The following is a 27,500-nucleotide window of genomic DNA, read 5'->3' on the forward strand; positions in this document are numbered from 1 at the left end:
GGTGTTATTTCCGTTTAATGTCATTTTGTGCAGGGACTGTTCTAAACACGGGAAACACAAGGCACTTCACAGGCATACTACAGACACCCCCCAGGCACCATATTTAAAGGAATATTTCACTTTTTTTTCACTTTAATCGTCATTAAAATCAGTGCTCCCGCCAAACGGCCATTTTTAAAAACATTTTAGGCATTGACCCATGTCCCCTGAGGCAGGAGGCAGGTCCCAAAACCCTTTTTAGGACAGTATCTTGCATATTAGCCGTTAAAATTAGCACTTTTCATTTCGAACGTTCGAGTCCCATAGACTTCAATGGGGTTCTAACGTTCGTTCGAATTTGGGGTCCGTTCGAAAGTTCTGGTGCGAACCGAACCGGGGGGTGTTCGGCTCATCCCTAGTTAGGACCACATTTATAACGGTTATAGTTTTCAAGTTCACCATCACTAGTATAGAAGTATACAGCTTCACATTGTACACAGTACAAGACATGTCTCTCATTTCTTCCAGTGCCTGAATCTGATGACATATTGGATCCTTTAGGGCCATGTCCGTCTGTGTCATACATAGATGTGTATGTGACAGAATCTCCAGTCAGGATAAAGGTGGCACTGGATGCATTTTGGGGGCAACAGCGGGCAAAGACCGGTTACGTATGATAGCCTCAGGTATGATAGCCTCAGGTGGCACTGGATGCATTCTGGATGCCTCAGGTTCTTCATTCTCGGGGACAGCGGGCACGGATTCATTATGCTGTGGTACAGATGAATACCGCACGCTGATTTCTGGGATCTGATTTCTGGAACATTTCTGAGCATATAAAGAAAAGGAGGACATGTCAGATGGTATAGGATACCCTCATAAAAAAAAACTCTATTGTTGGTCTAACTCAATTTTCCACCATATGGTACCACTGCCAACACCCAGAAGCTGAATCCCTCAGGATCCTCCCATTTCCTCTTCCATGTAAGCCATTCTGTACGGTTATAACTTGTCTTCTCTGTGATCTCTTCCTATCAGGTTCTCCTCAGTGTGGAACTCCACCGGCTTGTGGATGTCGGCGGTGGTACAGTACAATGGAAGCTTTAAAGTGACACCATCACTTTGTTCATACAGGTGACAGGGTCTTCCCCTATACTCACCTTACAATCTTTCTATTATACCGGGTACTACCAGGTATAAAGGAACACATGGCCTTCTCCCGTGTGATGGTGACCAGGTCTAGCAGCCAATCACAAGGCCCAAGCACAATACCAGGGGAACGAGATCACTGCTTCCTCTGGATTGCCCACATAGCTGATCTCAAAAAATTACAAACCATATGAAATATGACACTAACATAATAACTCTGGAAAAAAATAGATAATTCTGTAAATTATATAAAAACTTAATTGAAAAAAAAAATTGTATACATTTTTTATTTTTCAAGTGACCAATACTAGAAATAGTTGGTGCACATCCATGTGGGCCACTTGAATTGCACTAGTGGAGCACTGGTTTCATTCTTATTTGTGTGGCCTTATTTGATTTCTAAACACGATGTTCGATTACATTCATTTTTGAGTTTTGCATGTAAGCTCACAAAAAAAAATTAATAAAAAAAAAATTGTAAAAAAATTTAATTGTTCAAGTGACCGTACTAGAAATAGTTGGCCCACACCCGGGGTGAGTGCACATCCATGTGGGGCACTTGAATTGAGCTCTAGTGGAGCACCGGTTTCATTCTGAAGATTTTAAGCACAAACAGTTTAATCACTATATGGGACTTGTATACTTTGTGTGGCCATATTTGATTTCTAAGCATGATGTCGGATTACATTAATATTGAGTTTTGCATGTAAGGTCACAATAGCATAACAGCTGGTGTGAAGTACGCAATACTACCACTGAAGGTTATCTAATACTTTTTCATTTTTTAGTTATTTATTCACAAGATCTGTGGCGCTAAAGTAGAATTTTCATACATATTTGATAAATGGTATGAAAATATAATTTTGACATGCAAAGCAGTAAAAGTAATCCATTACTTTTAGAGGTCAACCGATATGGGTTTTTCTCTGGCCGATGCCGATATTTAGAAATCATGGCGGCCGATATATGATGCCGATTTTTTTGGGCCGATATGTTAGGCCGATTTTATTTTTTATTTTTTCCTTTTTTATTTATTTTTTTTTTTTTTTAATCCCCCTTGATCTAACACACCTTTCCCACTGGGGCGTTTTCCAGGCGCTTTTGGGCTAAAAACAGCGCCTGTAAAGTGCCTGCAAAATGGCTCCCCTGCAGTCTGTGTGAAAGACAGAGTGCTGTCACACTGAGGCGATGCGCTGGCAGGATCTTAAAAAAAAGTCCTGCAAGCAGCACGTTTGGAGTGGTGTATATACCGCTCCTCCACCACTCCTGCCCATTGATATGAATGGGCACCACTGCCGAAGCGCATGCAATGCGATTTGGCAGCAGTGCTTCATGGGCGCATTTAACCTCTTCCTTGGCCGCTAGCTGGGTTATATGTGCCCCACTAGCAGCCAAATAGCACCGCTAAAATGATGGTAAAGAGCCGCTAAAACTTGCGTTTTACCATCAACGCCTGCCCGCTCCAGTGTGAAAGCAGCCTTCATAAGTGATACAGAAAATTTCTTACATTTAAACATTTATTAAACAAAACAAACTCCCAATCAGTTTACTTGTATGTATGATTTAGATAAAAAAAAACAAAAAACTATATATTAAATAAAAACGGGTAGTCAAAACTTTTGGACGAAAAAAAAATGGGCTAACTTTACTGCTTTTATTTTATTTTTATTTTTTAAATAGTGTAATTTTTTCCCAAAAAAATGCATTTGAAAGACCTCTGTGCAAATGCCATGTGACATAAAATATTGCAACAACCGCTATTTTATTCCCTAGGATCTCTGCTAAAAAATATATATATAATTTTTTTGGGGGGGGGGGGGTCTAAGTGATTTTCTGGCAGAAAATACAGGATTTTTACTTGTAAGCAACAAGTGTCAGAAAAGATTTAGTCTTTAAATGGTTAAACTGAGAACTTCTACACACCGAGATGACTTCATTCATTCATTGAAGTGTAAACATTGTATCTTTCTGTTCTTTTCTTGGCAGCCCAGAGAGGAGGAAGACGTTTCTATGAGGACTCAGGCAACTTACACTGACTTCTATTACAGAAGTCATTTCAAAGTCCCGCTGTAGTTCTAAATCGGCTTTTTATCAGCATAATCGGCCGATGCAGATTATTTAAAAAAACGGCAAATATCGGCCGATATATCGGCCGACCTCTAATTACTTTATTATTAATAAAGTAATTGATTAGGGCATGAAAGGGTAAAAATATAACACACCGGCTGGTTGTGAGCGGACCATGTATTATACGTTTCTCTCCCCCCTGCTTTCTGCTCATTATCACTGCAATAATATATAGTGAAATACATCATATAAACTCACCCGACGTATCATGTAGATAATCCCTATTGTTACTATTATTAGGATATCTACAACACAAATAACAGCAGTGACACCTCGATGTCTTTCATCTGCTTCATAATCTGTGATAAAATAAATGTGAATTAGGAAACATGTAAGACTTAAAGTATTTCTGTACATACTACTAACATAGACACATTTACACATTAGAAATATTTTTCTGGCCTAAACTGCAAAGAAAAAATAACAACACAAACAAAAACCTGACCACCTTTAAACCCAGACTTTAAATTGAGGTCACATGACCACACAGCCTCTATTATAGACTGTTCCACAGGGGAGGTGCCTGTGTGTGTGTGCGTGTCTGTGTGTGTGAATCAAGTGAACGTTACTCAGAGAAGCCATTACAGAAGACTGTCTACACACAGCATTGCGTCCTGATGAAGTCATTATGACGAAACGTACATCAAGGTGAAATGGTTAAGAACTACAATCTAGTTCAAGGTTATCTGCTGCTGTTTCTAATTAAAAAGTGTGTACATGCATGCATTCTAGAAGCAAAACTCTCTGACACAGCGTTCAGATAGATCTGTTACTTCTTAGCCCTTGTGCACACGGTTGGACATTCTGCCAACCAAATCCATTGGATTTTGTCCGACAGGTTTTGTCCGAAAGATTGTGTCTGAAACTGTTGCATACACACGGTCGGACCAAGCTGTCGGAAAATCCGATCGTTCAGAACGTGATGACGTTATTTCGTTATGACGGGACTACGTTCACGCTAGTAGCCAATAGCTTTGGTGTAGGAATTTGATCTGAGCATGCGTGGCACTTTGTCCGATCGGAATTCTCTACACATGATCGGACAAGGTCCGATCGAGCCAGTTTGTCGGAAAATATTTCCAACAAGTTGGAAAATTGGGTCCGACGGATATTCCGACGGAAATAGTCCGATGGGACACATTCCGTCAGAGTCTCCGACCGTGCGTACAAGGGCTTACACTTCTGATTTATTCCTGGGCGGTGTCAATATTTTATACAGAAAGATACGACATTGCTATGTCAGTCTAATTAGTACATCTCATTGGTTGAAATACAAGAGAAATGGAGAAACTTGATGCTTGAAGTTTGGTTGAATCTGGTTAGGTCGTCACGCCTGCATTCTTCTAATGTGTGGCATGTAGGGTATAGACGCCATCTTTAGTTCCAAACAGGGAGCCAATCTGTATACTACATAATAAGTAAGGAGTTGCATAGAAACATGTATACACATAAGCAAATAGACATTTTCTGATTATTATTATGTACATTACATTCCTTCACAAAGGCGAATCCCGGTCACGTTACCATTCAAAACATCCAGTTTCCCTTGTCCAGTGGGTGGAACGCACGCCAATCGTAGCAGAGGAAGCGGAAGCGGCACGGCCAGTTCACAGTCCACCCGGCTTGATATGCACATTCCCTTCAGTGCAGAGAAAAGGCACCTTTTAAAGTAAGAGGCCATTTGGCTGTTTTGTTTTCTATGCTATTTTTTAAATAAAACGTTATTATGCCATGGCCCCGCTCTTTTCATATTTTTTTCTGAGCAACTGCCGAGTGAATCAACATTTCCTGGGACATCTAAGCAGAAATTCCCCATCATAGGTCGGCAGTTCCTCAATCTGCCAAAGCTTCACCTGACCTGTCTTTTTCAGGAAAGAGGTCATGGTGAGACTGTGCGTAGGCTACCTACCATTCCTCACCGGGTGACGCATCTGTTTTTTATTTCCAAGTGGTGACGATGTATTGAACTTATTCAACTTATTCAAGTGCAACTTTGTTCAAGTACATGGACTTTCTTTGCGATTATTTTCTGTTACTTAGTTTATGTATTTATTAGACATGTGCAGAGTAAAATATTTTGTTTCGGAATTTCGTTTTCGTCCGAAAACTTAATTTATTTAGTTACTCCCGAAATTCGTTTTTATTTATTTCGTTTTTCGTTCAAAAATTGCATTCGTCCGAAAATCCACATGAATTACGGTCGAATCTGTCTTTGAAGGCTTATGGTGTCTGTCGAATGTATAAAGAAGATTATACGGAGCTAGTATATAGCATACTTTAGAACCCCTGTAAAAGTCTATGGGACTCCAACATTCAAAATCTAAAGTGCTAATTTTAAAGGCTAATTTGCAAGTTACTGTCCTAAAAAGTGTTTGGGGACCCGGGTCCTGCCCCAGGGGACATGGATCAATGCAAAAAAAAGTTTTAAAAACGACCGTTTTTTCAGGAGCAGTGATTTTAACCACTTCAGCCTCGGACCAATAAATACCTTAAGGACCAGAGGTCTTTTTCCAATTTCGCACTGCGCTGCTTTAACTGGTAATTGCGCGGTCATGCAATATTGCACCCAAACGAAATTTGCGTCCTTTTCTTCCCACAAATAGAGCTTTCTTTTGATGGTATTTGATTGCCTCTGCGATTTTTATTTTTTGCGATATAAATGGAAAAAGAGCGAAAATTTTGAAAAAAAATGATATTTTCTTCTTTTTGTTATAAGAAAAATCGAATAAACTAAATTTTAGTCATACATTGAGGGCAAAATTTATTCAGCCACATGTCTTTAGTAAAAAAAATGTCAATAAGCGTATATTTTTTGGTTTGCGCAAAAGTTATAGCGTCTACAAACTAGAGTACATTTTCTGGAATTTACACAGCTTTTAATTTATGACTGCCTATCTCATTTCTTGAGGTGCTAAAATGGCAGGGCAGTACAAATCCCCCCCAAATGACCCCATTTTGGAAAGTAGACACCCCAAGGAAACTGCTGATGGGTATGTTGAGCCCATTGAATATTTTTTTTTTTTGTCCTAAGGGATTGAATAATGACAAAAAAAAAAAAAAATGTACAAAAAGTTGTCACTAAATGATATATTGCTCACACATGCCATGGTTATATGTGGAATTGCACCCCAAAATATATTCAGCTACTTCTCTCGAGTATGGGGATACCACATGTGTGGGACTTTTTGGGAGTCTAGTCGCGTACGGCACCCCGAAAACCAATCACCACCTTCAGGATTTCTAAGGGTGCAAAGGCCATAAAATGCCAAAATAGCACAAAACCCCCCCAAATTACCCCATTTTGGAAAGTAGACACCCCAAGCTATTTACTGAGAGTCATGTTGTCTGAACGAAAAAAAAGAGATTGATCGGTGGGTATGCCCACCATTAGATACCTCCCTTCATCCACCCACTTCTAATGATGGACATACATGCACCATTTATATATGCCGAAGCATGGGGGCATCCTCCCGCAAAAAAGTTATGCCGCGTACATACGTTCAAACTTTTCCATGGGCAAGCCCCCTGTCGGAATTTTGACCGTATGTACGCGGCATTAGGAGCAAAATCGCTCCTCCACCCCTTATGCCCCCATGCTTCGGCATATATGCTCTTTTTTAACTGTGGTGGTGAAATCACCGCCTACAGCACTGGAGTCACGGCTTTATGTATCGTGGGAGCAAACGCTGTTGCTGTCAAGATAAATAAATCCGCGCTGCAGCTGAATGGCGTACCTGCTAAGCAAATTATGGTTAACGTTAAAACAAAGTAACATCCCAGTAAAACCTTACCATACCATACCTGCAAAGCAATTGCCAAAAAAAACAGTAAAAAATAAAACATTTTTTAACACAACCTGTGCCTAAAATATATATATGCCGAAGCATGGGGGCATCCTCCCGCAAAAAAGTTATGCTGCGTACATACGTTCAAACTTTTCCACGGGCAAGCCCTCCGTCGGAATTTCGACCGTATGTACGCGGCATTAGGAGCAAAATCGCTCCTCCACCCCTTATGCCCCCATGCTTCGGCATATATGCTCTTTTTTAACTGTGGTGGTGAAATCACCTCCTACAGCACTGGAGTCGCGGCTTTATGTATCGTGGGAGCAAACACTGTTGCTGTCAAGATAAATAAATCCACGCTGCAGCTGAATGGCGTACCTGAAAACATGAAAAATGGTTAACAATAACACAGTAAACAGTAAAGTATAAAAAATTTGAGAGGAGAGAGAGAGAGAGAGAGAGAGAGAGAGAACAATAAAACAACTATTTTTGGTTTTTATATTTTATATTTTTTTTGGTTTTTTTATTTTACTTTTTTTTTTTTATACACTTTTTTTTGAACTGTAACGGTTCGGGTCTCTCAAAATGCGATGGCATCTTGGGAGACCCTGTGTAAGTGTGCCTAGCCTGTGAAATTCTGTACCCTACGCTAATACTTCACTAGTTCATGGTAGCGTTCAAAACACTCACCCTGACAAAGACCAGGATTGCCAGGACAGCGTGGACAATAAGAACGGGTGTCACGCCTATATCCGCGCTTGCTACAGACACGACATCTTTTTTGGGGGGCTCGTTGGGTAGGGGTACTCGGGAGGACATAAGAATAATGCCTCTCATGCAGCCGGCTTACTGCATTTGGTTGGGAATGGTGAGGTACAGAACCGTCTGGAAACAGAAGCTCTGTGACAACCTCTCTTTGGAAGAAAAGAAAGGTTAATGTTCCGCCTGAAGTTTTGTATAGCACAAAAGCATTCAGCAAAGCCAATTGAAATAAGTAAGCAGACACTTTTTTGTACCAGCGTCTGGTCTTACGGGAAGTTAGATACGGCGCCAACATCTGGTCATTGAGGTCCACCCCTCCCATATTTTTGTTATATTCGTGGACACAGAGGGGTTTCTCCACAATACCAGTCGCCGTAGAAATTTGGACCGTCGTGTCTGCATGAAGGGAGGTAAGAACGAAAACATTCTTATTATGCCTCCACTTCATAGCGAGCAAATTATTACACCGATAGCAGGCTCTCTCCCCCAGCCTAAGACGGGAATCTACAAGCCGCTGGGGAAAGCCCCGGTGATTAGGTCGCACGGTGCCACATGCTCCAATCTGATTATCAAATAAATGACTAAACAGTGGCACGCTGGTGTAATAGTTGTCCACGTACAAGTGGTACCCCTTTCCGAATAAGGGTGACACCAATTTCCACACTATCTTGCCAGCGCTTCCTATGTAATCAGGGCAGTTCTCCGGCTCTACGTAACTATCTTTACCCTCATAAACCATAAAGCTCCATGCATAGCCTGTGGCCCTGTCACAGCACTTATAGAGCTTGACCCCGTATCTGGTACGCTTGTTGGGAATGTACTGTTTGAATGACAAGCGACCAGTAAACTTAACCAGGGACTCATCAACGCAGACAACTTTTTGGGGAGTAAACAAGTCTGCAAAACGTTGGTTGAAGTGGTTTATGAGGGGCCGAATTTTGTAGAGCCGATCGTATTCAGGGTCTCCACGTGGACGACAAAGTTCATTGTCACTGAAGTGCAAGAACCGCAAGATCTGCTCGTATCGTTTCCTGGACATGGAGTTAGAGAACACGGGCATGTGGTCAGCTGGATGCGTGGACCAATAAGCCCGCATCCGCATAAATTTATGTGTGCCCATGTTGAGGGAAAGGCCCAAAAACGTCTTAAATTCGGAAACCGTAACTGGTTTCCAATCTCTGGCAAGAGACGGCAACTGGGGATTAGCGGCGATGCGTTGACCAGCATATAAATTGGTTTGGTCCACAATAGATCTATAGAGATCTTCCGTGAGATACAGAGAATAAAAATCGAGTGGCGTAAAATCATCTGTATCTACCTGAATACCGGGTTGGGCAGTGAATGGGGGAAGTACGGGTTCTGCAGAAGTGGTGGGCACCCAATTGGGATAGGCGAATTCTGCAGGAAGGGCACTATGGGTACGACGGGCCTGTCTTTGTCTTCTTCTTGGTGGCAGCGGGACACTACTTGTGCTTGCCACCTCGCCAGCTTGAACTGCACTTATGGGACTCGCCACGTCACCACGTGATACTGCAGTGCTGGATGTACGTCCAGGGTGTACTAGGCCGCTGGTGCTTGCCAGTTCACCAAAAGGATGAGCGGCGCTAGTACTGGCTCTATACTCCATACGAGGGACTTGCGGTTCCTGCACCTCAACAACATCAGAAAATCGGGGTCGGGTACGCCTGACAATAGCAGGGACCTCTTCTTCGTCGTCAGAGCTATCTGACATGGAGGCGCTGTCCTCTACAGGTTCGTATTCTGAGCCTGAATCTGACAGATCAGTGTCTTCCTCTTCACTATCTGTCATGCTCAGAAACGTGTAGGCCTCTTCACTAGTGTACCTTCGCTTTGCCATTTTGGGCTCTAAATTTAGGGGTACAGTAGTGAGACTCACAGGTAAAAAAGCACCTAGCCTGTCAGCGACTGTATAAAACGCTACCAAAAAAAACTGTTAGCGATCGCAGGGATCAGGCCTGACTCTGCGAACGCTGCAGTTATGTGTGTTGTGTTTTGTAAGTGACAGTGATCGATCGATACTGCACTTGGGTGGGCTGGGCTGGGCTGGGCAGAGGGGCAAAACGCAGGTGCTAGCAGGTATCTGGGCTGATCCCGCTAACAATGCGTTTTTTTAGAACCCTAAATTGCTGGGCACGCTAGTATAGATCTGATCAGATCAGATATTGATCTGTTCGGATACTATACCACTAAGGGAGGTGTATGCTTTGCGCGTGGGTGTTAGCGGTGCTGGCACAAACTTAGCACTGCCTGGGGCGACGCAGACCCTTTCTGACCCTAAAACCAAATTTATATCACCCGCCGGGTGATCAGGGGGTTAAACCTTTATTAGGTAATAAATGGCGGGTGCCCTGATGCTATAAAAAGCGAACTACCTAACCAGCATCACCCGTAACACTTATACGGTGATCACTGGTGAAAGGGTTAACTAAGGGCAATCAGGGGTTAAAACCTTTATTGGGTATTTATATGGGGGTACCTGAAGCTTTATAAAAACCTGACGGGGAACCTAAATAACTAAATAACTAACTGGCTAACCAGCGTCACCAGTGACACTTATGCAGCGATCGCTGGTGAAAGGGTTAACTCTAGGGGCAATCAAAGGGTTAAAACCTTTATTAGGTTATATATCGGGGTACCTAACGGTATAAAAACCTGGCGTTGAACCTAAAAAAAAACTAGCTTCCTAGCGGGACCAGTGACACTATTGCAGCGATCAGAAAAACGATCGCTTAGTGACACTGGTAAAAGAGGGTGAAAGGGTTAACTGGGAGGGCAATCAAGGGGTTAAACCTTTATTAGGGGGGGTAGGGGGCTACCCTGGACCTAAAGGGGCCTAACACTAGCTGCCCTGACACTTTTTACAGTCACAACTGACACTAAATGTAGTGATCAATAAATAAATGAACACTGCATTAGTGACACTGTGACTGGGGGGGGCGGGGGGCCGATCGGGGGGGTGATCGGGGGGTGACTGGGGTAAAATGTGTGCCTGTGTGTACCTATGTGTCAGTGGACTGTTGGTGCACTTACTTGGACGTCTTCACTCCTCGCTGTCCGGTTCAAAAAGACCGCCACGAGGAGTGTGACATCACTTCCTCCTCCTGTGTTTACATTTTCACAGGGGAGGAAGTTCGTCACTGGCCAGGAGCGATCGAGAGGGGATGGGCGGAAACCAACGGCCATCCCCTCATCGCCGATCGCTCCGGCACCGAAAGGGACCGCCATATCTAGCGGGAGGGGGTCCGATCGGACCCCCCACCCGCTAGAAGGCATTCACGTACATTTACGTGATTGTGCCTGCCTGTGCCATTGTGTTGACGTACATTGGCAATACGGCGGTCCTGAAGTGGTTAATAATGATTAAAGTGAAACAATAAAAGTGTAATATTCCTTTAAATTGTGTGTGTGTGGGGGGGGGGGTGTCTGTCTATAGTATGCCTGTGAAGGGGCTCATGTTTCTGGTGCTTAGAACTGTCCCTGCACAAAGTGCCATTTATGCAGGAAAAAAAGTCCTTTAAAATCACTCACAGCTATTATGAATTGTCGGCTCCGTAATACAGAGAACACTCATTGAAAATCATTGATAAAAAAATAAATAAATAAATAAAATAAAAAAGCGTGGGGGTCCCCCAAATTCAATTACCAGGCCCTTCAGGTCTGGTATGGATATTAAGGGGAACCCTGCCTCAAATTTAAGAAAAAAATTGACCTGGGGTCCCCCCTAAAAATCCATACCAGACCCTTTATCCGAGCACGCAACCTGGCAGGCCGCAGGAAAAGAGGGGGGGATGAGAGAGCGGCCCCCCTCCCTCCTGAACCGTACCAGGCCACATGCCCTCAACATTGGGAGGATGCTTTGGGGGTCTGTGACCCCTCAAAGCACCTTGTCCCCATGTTGATGAGGACAAGGGCCTCATCCCCACAACCGTGGCCGGTGGTTGTGGAGGTCTGCGGGCGGGAGGCTTATCAGAATCTGGAAGCCCCCTTTAACAAGGGGACCCCCAGATCCCGGCCCCCCCCTGTTTGAAATGGTAAGGGGGTACAAAAGTACCCCTACCATTTCACAAAGAAAGTGTAAAAAATAGTTAAATAAGACAAACACACTTTTGAAAAATTCCTTTATTAAAAATAAAAGAAATAAAAAAAAGATTCCAGCGGTGGTAATCCACTCTTGCTATCCAGCGACGGACGGTCATCTCTCCAGCGATGGCTCATCTCATCCAGCGCAGCGAATACATCCTTCTTCTGTCTCCGCAGAGGAGACACTGCAAGGATTCCGGCGGCCTGACGTTTCTTATATACGGAGGGCGGGGCCACCCGTCACCTGACCCCGCCCCCCTCTGACGCAAGGGGAAACCTGGGGTTCCCTGTGACGTATGGGTGACCCCGCCCCCCTCTGATGTAACGGAAACCTGCCTGTGTTACATCAGAGGGGTGCGATTTTGCGATTTTTTTTTTTTTTTTACCAAAAATATGTAGAAGAATGGGTATCGGCCTAAACTGAGGAAAAAAAACTTTTCCTAAAGTATTTTTTGGGGCTATTTATTATAGCAAAAAGGAAAAGATATTGCGTTTTTTTTTCAAAATTGTTGCTATCTTTTTTTGTTTATAGCGCAAAAAAATAAAAACCGCAGAGGTGACCAAATACCACCAAAAGAAAGCTCTATTTGTTGGAAAAAAGGGACGTAGATTTTGTTTGAGTACAACATCGCATGATTGCACAATTGTCAGTTAAAGCGACGCAGTGCCGAATCGCAAAAAGTGCTCTGTTCAGGAAGGGGGTAAATTCTTCCATGGCTGAAGTGGATAAGCACTTCAGCCCCGGATTATTTTGCTGGCCAAAGACCAGCGCACTTTTAGCGATTCGGCACTGCGTCGCTTTAATTGACAATTGCGCGGTCGTGCGACGTGGCTCCCAAACAAAATTGACGGCCTTTTTTCCCCATATATAGAGCTTTCTTTTGGTGGTATTTGATCACCTCTATGGTTTTTATTTTTTGCGTTATAAACAAAAAGATAGTGCCAATTTTGAAAAAAAAAAACGCAATATTCTATACTCTATAATAAATATCCCCAAAAAATATTTGAAAAATGTATTCTTCTACATATTTTTGGTAAAAAAAAATCAAATCGCAATAAGCGTATATTGATTGGTTTGAGCAAATGTTATAGCGTATACAAAATAGGGGTTAGTTTCATGCCGTTTTTATTAATATATATTTTTTTTACTAGTAATGGTGGCGATCAGAGATTTTTATCGTGACTGCGACATTATGGCGGACACGTTGGACGACCAGTGCGATTAAAAATGCACTGATTACTGTAAAAATGTCACTGGCAGTGAAGGGGTTAAAACTAGGGGGCAGCGAAGGGGTTAATGTGTTCCTAGTTTGTGTTCTATCTGAAGGGGGGATGGGTCTGTGCAGGGAAACTAACAGATCGCTGTTCATACTCTGAATGAACAGAGGAGCTGTCAGTTCTCCCTTCAGAGAACCGAAAATTGTGTGTTTACACACACAGCTCCCAGTTCTCCGTGTGCCCCGAATGATCGCGGGCAGGGGTGGACTGACCATTTTGCCACTCGGGCACTGCCCGAGGGCCCTAGGCCACTAGGGGGCACCATCAGGGTTGCCAGCCTCAGTAAAACAAGGGACAGTATGTAAAAATCAGTGTTTTTTTTTACATCTGTCTCTGAAATGTCCCTTACCGACATCCTTTTGGTCTAAAAATCCTGAGATTATAGCTGCCCCACCTCTCCAGAACCTTCTCAGCCAATAGAAACATGTCTGTGTATACTGTGTGTGTGTATACTGTGTGGCCCCATAATCTCTAATTGTCTGGGGGCCCCATAATTTCCTATTGCCCGGGGGCCCCATGAGTTGTCAGTCCGCCCCTGATCGTGGGAGCCCGGCGGTGATTGAGACCACCGGGCACTCGCATCAGCTCGGGGAGCGAGCAGGGGGATGGCACGCATGTGCCCCCTAGTGACCGTTTATGTTACCGACGTAAGAGAATGGCGATTTGAGCAGCTGAGCCATGTTGCTGCAGTACAACTGCGGCGGGTGGTCGGCATGCGGTTAAAGTGGTTGTAAAGGCAGAAGGTGCATTCCATGCATTAAGATAAAAACCCTTCTGTGTGTAACATCCCCCCATACTTACCTGATGTCCATCTAGATCCAGCGATGTTGCAGGAGTGTCTCGGCATTCTGGGACTCTCCTCATTGGCTCCCATTGCTGTCAAACTCAGTCAGCCAATGAGGAGAGAAAGGAGGCGGGGTGGGATCGGGCCGTGGCTCTGTGTCTGAATAGACACAGGGAGCTGTGGCTCGGCGTGGGTGCCCCCATAGCAAGCTACTTGCTGTGGGGGCACTCAACAGGAGGGAGGGGCCAGGAGTGCCGGTGAGGGACCTGAGAAGAGGAGGATTGGGGCTTCTCTATGCAAATACATTACATGGGGCAGGCAAGTATAATATGTTTATTTTTATTTATTTTTTGGTAAAAATAAACACAAGACTTTAGTATCACTTTAAGGTAGGATTAACACATTTTAAATATACTATGGGGCTGATTTACGAATGGTTTGGGCCATGAGTTGCGGTGCACGCCAATGCGCAACGGCCGCTTTCATATTTTTATAAAACATTTGCGCCTGTAACACAGCGCAATTCCCCATTTACTATTATATTCTTGGCGCACGGGAGGCGCCGATCGGTGCTCCACTATAGACATGGCACACAGCATCTTCAACTCAGGATTTAAAGAAGCTGGAAGTGCCAATATTATGGGGGTGATGTGAGGAAGTATAGTTATAACTGTCCAAGTAACAAATATGCCCAAAATAGAATGAGAAAGTAACTTTTTCTGAACAAGCCTGCCGCGCCTGCAAGTACACTTATTCCAATTTATGCACTGCGCATGCGCAAGTGGCATTTGTGCACGTTCAAATGCTTTGGTTCACTGCGCCTGCAAAATCTTAGTAAAGGGCAAGCAATGTTTTAGCAAGGATTTACGCTGGTTCACTTTTATGTTTTTTTAAGGATATTTGCACACAGGTCATATTAGCATAAAGAAAAAATACAAAATTAAGAAAAAAAATGCGTGGGGGTCCCCCGAAATTCCATACCAGGCCCTTCAGGTCTGGTATGGATATTAAGAGGATACCTTGTGCCAAAAAAAAAATGGGGTGGGGTCCCCCTCAAAATCCATACCAGGCCCTTCAGGTCTGGTATGGATTTTAAGGGGAACCCCGCACCAAAAAAAATGGTGTGGGGATCCCCCTCAAAATCCATACAAGACCCTTATCCGAGCACACAGCCTGGCAGACCACAGGAAAAGAGGGGGGGGAGCAAGAGAGCGAATTGTACCAGGCCACATGCCTTCAACATTGGGAGGGTGCTTTGGGGGTGTACCCCCCAAGGCACCTTGTCCCCATGTTGATGAGGACAAGGGCCTCATCCCCACAACCCTTGCCCGGTAGTTGTGGGGGTCTGCGAGTGGTGGGCTTATCAGAATCTGGAAGCCCCCTTTAACAAGGGGGACCCCCAGATCCTGGCTCCCCCTGTGTGAAATGGTAATGGGGTACAAACGTACCCCTACCATTTCACCAAAAAAAGTGTCAAAAATGTTAAAAATGACGAGCCAGTTTTTGACAATTCCTTTATATAAAGTCTTCTTCTTTCCATCTTTTTCAGATCTTCTTCCTTCTTCCTTCCTTCATCCTTCGGTTTCTTCCTCCATCTGCTTCTTCCTCCGATCCTCTACTTCTTGCTCTGGGGTTCTCATCCGGCATCTTCCTCCACGGCATCTTCTTCCCGCTTCGTTCTTGGGCCGCTCTGCATAAATGGAAGGCTCCCACTGTGTGACGCTTCTCTTCTTCTGACAGTCCTTATATAACGGAGGGCCACCCGGTGACCCCGCCCTCTCTGACGCACGGTTCCATTATAGAAGTGTCAGAAGAAGAGAAGCGTCACACAGCGGGAGCCTCCCATTGATGCGGAGTGGCCCGAGAACACCGGAGCAAGAAACAGAGGATCAGAGGAAGAAGAAGATGGAGGAAGATGATGAGGAAGAAACCGAAGGATAAAGGAAGGAAGAAGGAAGAAGATCCAAAGAAGATAGAAAAACGAAGACTTTAAAAAAAGGAATTGTCAAAAACTGGCTTGTAATTTTTAACACTTTTTTTGGTGAAATGGTAAGGGTACTAAAGTACCCCCCTACCATTTCACACAGGGGGGCTGGGATCTGGGGGTTCCCTTGTTAAAGGGGGCTTCCAGATTCCGATAAGCCCCCCGCCCGCAGACCCCCACAACCACCGGGCAAGGGTTGTGGGGATGAGGCCCCTGTCCTCATCAATATGATTCCCAATGTTGAGGGCATGTGGCCTGGTATGGTTCAGGGGGGCCGCTCTCTTATTCCCCTCTTTTCCTGTAACATGCCAGGTTGCGTGCTCGGATAAGGGTCTGGTATGGATTTTGAGGTGGACCCCCACGCCATTTTTTTTAAATTTCGGTGTGGAGTTCCCCTTAAAATCCATACCAGACCTGATGGGCCTTGTATGCTCTTGGAGGGGAAACCATGCCAGTTTTTTTATTTAAAATTAAGTCGCCTGGCCTAATGTCATGTTGTAATTCACCCCAAAGTCGTGTTATAAGTCGCCCCAAGTCACGCTGTGAGTCATACTCAAGTCGTGTCCAAGTTGCCTCCCAAAGTCACGCTGGAAGTCGTGTTGCCCCTGTGTGAATGGACTGTTAATGCTACGGAATGCACTGTTATCAATGGCATATTATTATTGCTGTTGCGCTTATGCATGCGCCGGTTCATACACTCAAATAATGATTTATCTGGCGCATCAATTAAGGTATGAACCGCCGCAGCGCATTCATCTTAGTAAATGACCCCCTATATGTGTTAAATATACAATGCATCAGTCTGTATGGTCGGTGGTCATGTGACATCTCTCCTGTATAATCCTCCATCAGGAGAGCAGAGAAGAGACAACATGACGCAATGGGGGTTATTTACTAAAGGAAAATCCACTTTGCACTGCTGATTTTTTTCATCCGATCATGTGCACGCAAAAATGCTGTTTTTTTTATTTTCCTTGCATGTCCCCCTCAGATCTACAGCGACTGCACTTGAAAGTGCACTTGTAGTGCAAAGTGGATTTGCCTTTCGTAAAAAAAAACAATGTTACTATTCTGTGTCACACTCTCACTATGATCCCCCAGAGAAGAGGAGACAGGACCCCAATCTATAACACTCCCATACATGGAATATAACATGACCCCCCATAGTCACCAATACCTTCTGTTATCAGGACTTTGCTGAATACGGGATCATCGATGAGCCGGTATTCCCAGATCTCCTCACTGACCGGGTTTGTGATCCTGACCTGGAATCTCCTCTCGGCGTCGTCTCTCTGCACACTGGGGATAATCAGCGTCCTATTGTCATCTATCAGCCGGTATCTTTCAGGGATGGGCTCCCCGTCCACCTCCCAGGTCACAGCGCTCTCTTCTCCAGAGAACTGGACGCTCACAGCGATCTCCTCACCCAGCCGGCTGCTATTACTGGTGATGTTGGAGATGAGAACCGGATCTGGAATTATCAAGAGAAGAAGAAGTCACCAACACAGAGCCCAGATACATGGAATAGAGTGCTAGCTCATGCACTGATCATTATTTAAGCAATCTCCAGCCCCTCCCTTACATTCAGACCTCTGTATTTACATTTTCCCCATAGAGTACAATGCAGTATCTAGTATTAGTTAATCACACTCAACTGGACTTGTCCTGTAATGTTAAAGAGGTTTTACTACTTTTCCCAGGAGCTTTTACAGCTACGAGTGTCAGGAACATAACTCAACCAATATAACCACTTGGGTAACGACGTTACCGTCATCCAATAACCATGTAATGTGTCAAGGTAGATGTTGCTTGCCCAAGAACATGTTGGGAGCCAAAGTTTGGAACCCCTGTTTTTTTATGCAATGGGCCTGTGTGTAAGATCATAGTCCTCAAAACTGTACACTACGCCGCTCTATGCTGTGCAGGCGTACATGCACTTAGCAGCGTTCAGAGCTAGCAAGCATGACCTACTATATATACTTGGTTATACTAAGCTTAATACTTTATTTGGAATAGTTTGTGGCCAGTGCCCAGGTACCCAACTATGCCCACCTCCACCTAGGACTGGTGTTCGAAACCCACGGGGCCCAATACAACCAGCCTCACAGCCCCCCTCCCCAAATAAACAGTTTACTATGCTTCAGTTATGAATGAACACAGTAAGTTTTCAATATCGATCATTTATGGTGTTCATTAAGGAAAGGAAGGGGCTGGCAAATACTAGACCCTTCATCCTTAAGGATCCTATTGTGTGCTTGCAGATGCCAGTGGGAAAGAGAGGGGGGAAGCCGGAATTACTGTGGGGGTAGGGGGACCTGGGCAGCAGGGTGAAACATACGGTGCACAAGGAGAGAGTGATCAGTGAGAGTGATGGGGGGATTGGCAATTACAGGAAGTAGATCGTATCCCCTGTATGGCTCTTTTTGCCGCAGCTAAAAGCCGGCAGGAGGGAGAGGCGAAAAAACCGGCTTACAGCTGCTGCAGAGATAACCACACAGGGCATTGGTTCCAGTAATCCCCCCACCATGCTGATCACCCTCCCTGCCCCACATTGGGTTCAACCAGCTGCCTGGGCCCTCCTGCTGCCCTCGGCCTCATACAGGAAGACTGGTGGTGCCCCCTTATCTACAGTGATCAGCCGCAATAAACGTATATTAATTGGTTTGCGCAAAAGTTATAGCATCTTCAAAATAGGGGATAGATTTATGACATCTGCCTCTGACTAAACCCCCACCACATTTTCCTCTGACTAAACCCCCCACCACCACATCTGCCTCTGACTGAAGCCCCCACCACTTCTGCCTCTGACTAAACCTCCCACCACATCTACCTCTGACTAAACCCCCCCACCACCACATCTGCCTCTGACTAAAACCCCCACCACCACATCTGCCTCTGACTGAACCCCCCCCTCCCCATCACCACATCTGCCTCTGACTGAACCCCCCACCACCACATCTGCCTCTGACGGAATCCCCCACCACCCCCACATCTGCCTCTGATTAATCACCCCTCCACCACATCTGCCTCTGAGTAAACCCCCCACCACCACATCTGCCTCTGGCTGAACCCCCCCATCACATCTGCCTTTGACAGAACCCCCTTCCCCATCACCACATCTGCCTCTGACGGAACCCCCCACTACCACATCTGCCTCTGACTTAACCCCCACCACATCTGCCTCTGACTAAACCCCCACCACCACATCGCCTCTGTCTAAACCCCCACCACCACATCTGCCTCTGACTAATCCCCACTCGCCATCATCACATCTGCCTCTGACTGAACCCCCCACATCTGTCTCTGACTGAACCCCCCACCACATCTGCCTCTGACTGAACCCCCCACCACCACATCTGCCTCTGACTGAACCCCCCACCACATCTGCCTCTGACTGAACCCCCCACCACCACATCTGCCTCTGACTGAACCCCCCACCACCATATCTGCCTCTAAGCCCCCCTCCCCATCACCACAATCGCCTCTGACTGAACCCTCCCACCACATCTGCCTCTGACTAAACCCCCCCACCACCAGATCCGCCTCTGACTGAGCCCTCGCTTCCCATAACGTCTGCCCCTGACGGAACCCCCTCATCACGGATGCCTCTGACTGAACCCCCATTACCACCACAGCTGCATTGGACGGAACCCCCCACCACCACCACTGTTGCATGTAAATCTGACTTCTTGATACATTTAATTTTAGCTTTATTTGTCATGATATAAAATAATGGATGTAGGGGCCTTTTGGTGTGTATATATACACAGTATCTCACAAAAGTGAGTACACCCCTCAAATTTTTGTAAATATTTTATTCTATCTTTTCATGTGACAACACTGAAGAAATAGACAAACAAGATATTTGGGGGGCACACCCTAAAAAATGCATAAATATGGTGCTGCCATAAGACCATACAACAGAACAAAAATATTACAGCGCACAATACAATATTTAGTTTCCCTTCACCAGATGACACCTTGAATGACGAAGTGCGTAGGGCAGAGTTACAGTACATCTTTGCATCACTTCCGGTCAGGGCCTTGATTGTTTGTTTCACCCGACGCTTGCTCCATATTTACTGTCGCATGTATATTTTTTACTAAATGTGAGTACAATACCCTTTTTTACCCACAAATAAATATAATTTATGGGTGACAGTCAGGAAGGGTAGAGGGGCAAGTGCCAGGGAGGCTGATCCAGGGCTGGAGCATCCCAATAAGTACGCTCCATTGAGTCACATTGGTGATCCCAGTCAGGAACCAGCACTTCTGGAGCTGAGGGATTCTCCTAGCTGCCAGGGGAAGAACTCCTCCAGTGAGAGTGGGGGGGGGGGGGAGCGAAGGGAAAGGAAAGACAGATTCTGGTGGTAGGGGACTCAATTCTTAGGAGGACAGAGAGGCCAATCTGTAACAACAACCTGAAGTGCCGAACTGTATGTTGTCTGCCAGGCACTCGGGTTCGGCACATCACGGATCTGGTGGACAGATTACTGGGAGGGGCTGGGGAAGACCCAGCTGTCATGGTGCACGTTGGCACCAATGACAAAGTCACAGGCAGATGGAGTATCCTAAAGAATGATATTAGGGACTTGGGAGCTAAATTGAGGAAAATGACCTCCAAGGTAGTATTCTCAGGAACACTACCGGTACATCGAGCCACACCAGAAAGGAAGAGGGAGATTAGGCAAGTAAACAAGTGGCTCAAGAGCTGGTGTAGTAAGGAGGGGTTTGGGTTCCTGGAGGACTGGGACGACTTCTCAGTCGATAACCGGTACTATAGAAGGGACGGACTGCACCTAAATGAGGAGGGTGCAGATCAGCTGGGATTAAGGATGGCCAAAAAGTTAGAGGGGTTTTTAAACTAGGCAATCGAGGGGAGGGTCCAGAGATAGAGATAGTCAGCATGGAGCATATTCCAGAGGGTAATATTAGGGGCATTAGTGGTAGGGTAACCAAAGCACATAAACCCAAGGTAAATATAGTAGAAAGTCCTAGTTGTAATCTTGGAACACCCAAGAGGATAGTATGTGACCGGTCAAAATATATTAATGCATTAAAATGTTTGTTCACCAATGCCAGAAGTCTGGTGCATCAGGAGAGCTATGATGTAATCGGTATTGCTGAAACTTGGTTTCATTCCTCACATGACTGGGCTATTAATATTCCTGGCTATGCACTCTTTCGGAAAGACAGAGTAAAAAGGAAAGGTGGAGGGGTCTGTCTGTATGTGAGAAGTGATCTCAAAGCGAGAGAGAAATAGGACCTGGTGGACGGAGAGTGTGATGAGTCTGAAGCATTATGGTGCATCAGGAGAGCTATGATGTAATCGGTATTGCTGAAACTTGGTTTCATTCCTCACATGACTGGGCTATTAATATTCCTGGCTATGCACTCTTTCGGAAAGACAGAGTAAAAAGGAAAGGTGGAGGGGTCTGTCTGTATGTGAGAAGTGATCTCAAAGCGAGAGAGAAATAGGACCTGGTGGACGGAGAGTGTGATGAGTCTGAAGCATTATGGGTGGAACTGCATACAGATGTGCCGTAGTTCAAAGTTAATCATTGGAGTTTGTTATAGACCACCCAATGTTAATGAGGAGGTGGAGACTCAGCTCTTTGCACAGATAGAAAGGGCTGCAAAGGCTGGGACAGTGATAATAATGGGGGATTTTAACTACCCAGAAATTGACTGCGGTAATGGCACTGCTGGGACAGTTAAAGGGCAAAAATTTATAAACCTATTACAGGACAATTTTATGATCCAGTTTATTGAGGCCCCAACTAGGAATGATGCTCTGTTGGACCTGGTAATCTCAAACCATGCAGAACGTTCTAATGTTCAGATAAAGAAACACCTGGGTAGCAGTGACCATAAAATGATTTCATATGATGTTAACTGTAAGCAAAAAACACATACGGGGAAGATAAAAACACCTAATTTCAAGAGAGTAAATTTTACAAGGATGAGGGCTTCTCTTCAGGACCTAGACTGGGAGAGAATATTGGCATCAATGGGCACAGAACAGAAATGGGAATTCTTCAAAAAGACTGTTTGTGATCTCACAGCAAAGTATATTCCCATGGGCAATAAGTTTAAAAGGCTAAAAATAAAACCGATGTGGCTCACGGCCAAAGTTCAAAATGAAAGACAGATTGCAAAAGACAGTAGGACAAACCCCAAAAAATTCTTCAAATATATTAATAGTAAAAAGGTCAAGTCTGAGCATGTAGGCCCTTTACAAAATAATCTGGAGAGGGTGACTGGGGACAAAGAGAAGGCTAACTTATTAAATAATTTATTCAGCTCTGTGTATACAAAGGAGAATGGGGGAGCTCATGTCTATAATGGGGGTGGTAGTGACGCAGCCCCAAATCCACAATGGCTCAAAGGTGATATGGTCCAGAAATATTTGGACAGAATAAAGGTGGATAAAGCACGTGGACCTGATGGCATTCACCCATGGATCCTAAAAGAATTGAGCTCTGTAATTTCAAAGCCATTGTATCTAATTTTTAGGGACTCATTAATGACATGAATAGTACCACTGGATTGGCGCAGGGCCAATGTGGTGCCTATATTTAAAAAGGGAACAAAGTCTTTACCAAGTAACTATAGACCTGTTAGTTTAACTTCTATAGTTGGGAAGATACTGGAGGGATTAATAAAAGACCACATAGACGAGTTCTTGCAGGAAAAAAATATTTTAAGCAACAGAGAGCATGGATTCATGAAAGACAGAAGTTGTCAGACAAAGATGATTTCTTTTTATGAGGTGGTAAGTAAAACCTTGGACAGAGGGGTGGCGGGGGAGGTGGTATACTTGGACAGAGGGGTGGCGGTGGACGTGATATACTTGGATTTTGCAAAAGCGTTGGATACAGTTCCGCACACACGGCTCATGTGTAAGGTAAAGTCTACAGGTTTGGAAATATCAGTTTGTAAATGGATAGAAAACTGGCTAAAAGACAGAATTCAGAGAGTCGTGGTTAATGATTCTTACTCTGAATGGTCTAAGGTTATCAGTGGTGTACCCCAAGGTTCAGTGCTGGGACCCTTACTTTTTAATATCTTTATAAATGATATTGGGTCTGGGATCAAAAGTAACATTTCTGTCTTTGCAGATGACACCAAGTTATGCAGTGGAATAACCTCCTTACAGGATGTCTCCAATTTACAAGCCAACCTCAATGCTCTGTCTAATTGGGCGACTATGTGGCAGATGAGGTTTAATGTTTATAAATGTAAAGTTATGCACTTGGGGGCTAAGAATATGCATCATACATGCTAGTGGGAGTACAACTGGGGGAATCCATAGTGGAGAAGGATCTGGGGGTTTTGGTAGATCATAAGCTCAATAATAACATAGAATGCCAAGCTGCGGTTTCCAAAGCGAGCAAAGTCCTTTCCTGTATTAAGAGAGGTATGGACTCCAGAGAGAGAGAGATATCATTTTGCCCCTGTTCAAATCATTAGGAAGACCTCATCTGGAATATGCCATTTAGTTATGGGCACCAGTTCTCAAAAAGGATATCGGGGAACTGGAGAATGTGCAGAGAAGGGCAACCAAACTGATAAGAGGCATAGAGGAACTCAGCTATGAGGAAAGATTAGAGGAACTGAATTTATTCACTCTTGATAAGAGGAGATTAAGGGAGGATATGAACGACATGTACACATATATAAGGGGTCCATATAGTGAACTTGGTGTTGAGTTATTCACTTTACAGTCAACAAAGAGGACAAGGGGGCACTCTTTATGTCTAGAGGAAAAGAGATTTCATCTCCAAATACGGAAAGGTTTCTTCACAGTAAGAGCTGTGAAAATGTGGAATAGACTCCCTGCAGAGGTGGTTCTGGCCAGCTCAGTGGACTGCTTTAACTACTTCCCACCCAGCCAATGCACATATACGGCCGGGTGGGAGCCGTCTACTCCTGATAGGACGTTCAGGAATGTCCATCAGAAGTAGCGGGATCGCGCGCGCGCGTGCCCACGCAGCGGCGCGATCCCGATGCGCCCGTGTCACCCGGACACGGCGCATCTCAGATCGGCAGGAGGGCTCTGTGATTGGCCCTCCTGATCACATGACGGCCGTGTCCAATCACGGCCGGCATGTGATGTAAACAAACAGCCAGTTGCTAGGCAATCGGCTCCTCCTCTCCTCACACAGAAGTCATCGCTGAGGAGAGGAGAGCGGATCGCTGCAGCCGGCTGATGATCAGTGAGTATGGGCTGTTTTTTACAGCTTTTTACTCACTGATCATCAGTCTAGTGTACACACAAATCACCACACAGTAAACACACCACACAGTATAAACACAATGTCCCCACACATGTCCCCAAAACATACATGTCCCCAAATAATAAAAACACATGTCCCCCACATATGTCCCACTAAAATCACATGTCCCAATGATTATCTGCACACATATGTACGTGATCACCTGCACACATATGTACATGATCATTTGCGTACATATGTCCGTGATCACACAAACCAATTATTATACACTTAACGGAATTTTTTTTACCAAAAACATGTAGCAGAATACATTTTGGCTTAAATTTATGACAAAATTAGATTTTATTGGATTTCTTTTAAAATAGAAAAAAGAAAATATTGTTTTTTTTCCCAAATTACCGCATTTTTGCGCTTATATCGCAAAAAATAAAAAACAGAGTCGTGAATAAATACCACCAAAATAAAGCTCTATTTGTGCAAACAAAATGATAAAAATTTCATTTGGGTACAGTGTAGCATGACTGCGCAATTGTCACTGAAAGCGCTAGAGCACTGAAAGCTGAAAATTGGGCTGGGAAGGAAGGGGGCGAAAGTGCCCTGTATTGAAGTGGTTAAGAAGGGCCTGGATTATTTCCTAAGTGTACATAATATAACTGGGTACTAACATTTATAGGTAAAGTTGATCCGGGGAAAATCAGATTGCCTCTGGGGGGATCAGGAAGGAATTTTGTTCCCCTGCTTTAGCAAATTGGATCATGCTCTGCTGTTTTTTTTTTGCCTTCCTCTGGATCAACTGTGGGTATAGAATTGGGTATATGGGATTGTATGTTATTTTTTTCTTTTGTGGTTAAACTTGATGGACATGTGTCTTTTTTCAACCTGACTAACTATGTATAATTTAAAAGTAATATTACGCTATGGACTGGAGGGATATTTAGCTTAACCGCTTTCATTCTTCAAGAAATTTGGTTTCCATTTTGTGTCTCTCTAACATCCACTTCACGAATAGATTTGCTCAAGTTTTGCTAATCTAGTTTTGTTTCTCATGCTACTGTTATCTTCTTTAGTTGTTTTGTTTCTTGGAAAGCACATGATTTTGAGAAATCACTAGTTTCACTTTTGTCATACGCTGTACTTGTATATGATTGGATAATTTGTATGACACGTTCAAAGGGCGGTACTTTCTGAAAGCCCCCTTTAAATATTTACACCAAAGAATAAAGATTAGATTTGCTCGGAGAGACTTTGTTGTTTTGTGTCATTGTCTCAATGGTCTAATCTCACAGGCCTGTGGGGATTGGAAATCACAGTTTAACAGACATCAAAGGGTTAAAAAACCACCTCTAAACAATCTACATTCCCTTCAGATGGGGACTCGGTCCGGGGGTCGATAATAATATATGTCTATATGGTGATCTGAATTGATATATATATCTTCTCTCACTGTGACACCTATTTAGAAATTGTTTCCTTTAAAGGGACCTGTAATTTATGTGGAAGTTGTTTTCAGACCTCGATAATAAGTTAACTGCTCAGAGAAGCAGTAAAAAAAAAAAAAAAAGGCTGTTCTGAGTTAACAGTGAGAAAGCCCTGGGTGGGCTTCTGGGCTCTGAGAAGTCCATTTAATAAGACTGCTTTAAGAAGCAGCACTTGTTCCGGGTGAACAAGGAGAAAGCCCTGGGTGGGCTTTCCTGGACTCTCAGAAGTTCATAGGAAAGTTATTTATACAGTACTGTAATTATAAGAAAAAGTCTGATAAGGTGTGCCAGACAATACCCAATCTCTTTGCTTATCTTATCTATCACCCGTAGAAGTTTATAAGATAATTTGTTAACTGTCTGTGTGGAATTTGTCAGCGTTGTAAGGCAAGACGACATCTTCCAATGCACTCTGTTATAATGGGACATAAATAAAAGGGGACAGGCGCGTCTTGCGATGAACTCCCGACTCCTTTTTGTGATTGATAGAAGTTCCCTAATCGAAACATGAGTGATGCTACAGTATCCGGTGATGTATTTATGTTTACTCTTAATGATTTACATGTGAATGCTTTGACTCTAATGTATGAGATAGTGAGCGTAATAACAGTGTTAATAACACTCTTAAGGTAATACATAAATTGGCATAGTTGGTAGTATACTCTGAGGCTAACTTTTGATCAAAACATGCGATTTGAATAATTCTTTTTGCTACTGACATCTCTTGCACAGGGGAAGTCAGGTGCACAATTTGGATATTTGGCTCTTTGCCGACAGGGTTCAAGTGCTAATATCTCACAGACCGTAATAGATAGTGGGGAATTGTTTGCGGCATTGGTACTACAGCAATTGAAAGTACTGTTTGAACCTGTTGGCACTCTGCCAAAAATTTGAAATATAAATTGGTTATAAAAATAAGAAAAGGGGTGCGCATGCGCGGGCAGCTGGAGCGGATGCAAAGCTAGACTGCTCCGCACTCTCCCGGCACTTTCGGCGAAAATACGCTGCCCACCGGCCCCACTCGTCCCCATATACATACGGGACAGCGGGCACTGTATGCGCGGATCGCTTCCCCATGCCTACTAGGTCGTCGGGGAAGGCGCACGGCGGCAATTTCCATCCGCCTCGTGGATCTGGCCGTAAATCCAAGATGGCGACCGACAAATACACAGGGCCCGGAGCAACAGCCACAACTACAGCGGGACAGAAGACGTTTAGCTGGCTGCAAGTCCTTTGATGAAGGCTTTCTCACAGCTTCTCCACCTTCAGGTGAGCAGATGGATCATCCCTGTCCAGCATCCAGCCCTGTCAGATCTCTCTCTCAGGCCTCTGCTCCGTCCCCGGGCCCTGCTTCTCAGGACTCCTCTGCCCTGGAAAAGGACCTATCGGACATATTTCTCAGCCAGACCAGCGGCCATGATATGGATCCTGATAGTCCTGAGGGGTCCCCTGACCCTTTACCTGCACCATTACCATATTCCCCTGATACTGTTTTGCTTGCTCGTTTTGCGGACATGCTGAGGAAGGAGCTAGAGAAAGCTACATCTAAATTAACCTCTGATCTGCGGCAAGATTTATCTGCGGCAAGATTTCCAGAATTTGGGTTGTCGGCTGGATAGTATTGAATCTAAAGTTGATGATACTGTCCATAGAGTGTCACAGAATTCTGACATGATCACCGAACTCCACGATCGTTTAGAGGAAGCCTATAATAGAATTGACGACCTGGAAAACCGTGCCAGACGTTATAATTTCCGTATTGGCGGTTTACCGGAATCGGTTAAAGATATTACCTCTTTTACTTCTTCTTTGATGCATTTAGCGGTCCCAGAG

At 44.4% G+C, this 27,500-nt stretch overlaps 1 protein-coding gene across 1 annotated transcript in view; it reads right to left on the reverse strand.

Annotated features, from left to right (window-relative positions):
- Positions 1-221: 221 nt before the first annotated feature.
- Positions 222-27,500, reverse strand: part of LOC143981639 (uncharacterized) — a 195,647-nt gene continuing 168,368 nt past the window's right edge. The window contains exons 3-5 of the mRNA XM_077479629.1: positions 17,127-17,420; positions 3,454-3,554; positions 222-807 (exon numbers count right to left, since the gene is read on the reverse strand). Of these exons, the coding sequence (XP_077335755.1) occupies positions 592-807; positions 3,454-3,554; positions 17,127-17,420 (611 nt within the window). The 3' untranslated portion in view covers positions 222-591. The remainder of the gene's footprint in view (positions 808-3,453; positions 3,555-17,126; positions 17,421-27,500) is intronic.

Source organism: Lithobates pipiens, unplaced genomic scaffold, assembly GCF_037356315.1.
Source record: "Lithobates pipiens isolate NorthernLeopardFrog02 unplaced genomic scaffold, aLitPip1_a1.2 Scaffold_16, whole genome shotgun sequence".
NCBI classification, from domain to species: domain Eukaryota; kingdom Metazoa; phylum Chordata; class Amphibia; order Anura; family Ranidae; genus Lithobates; species Lithobates pipiens.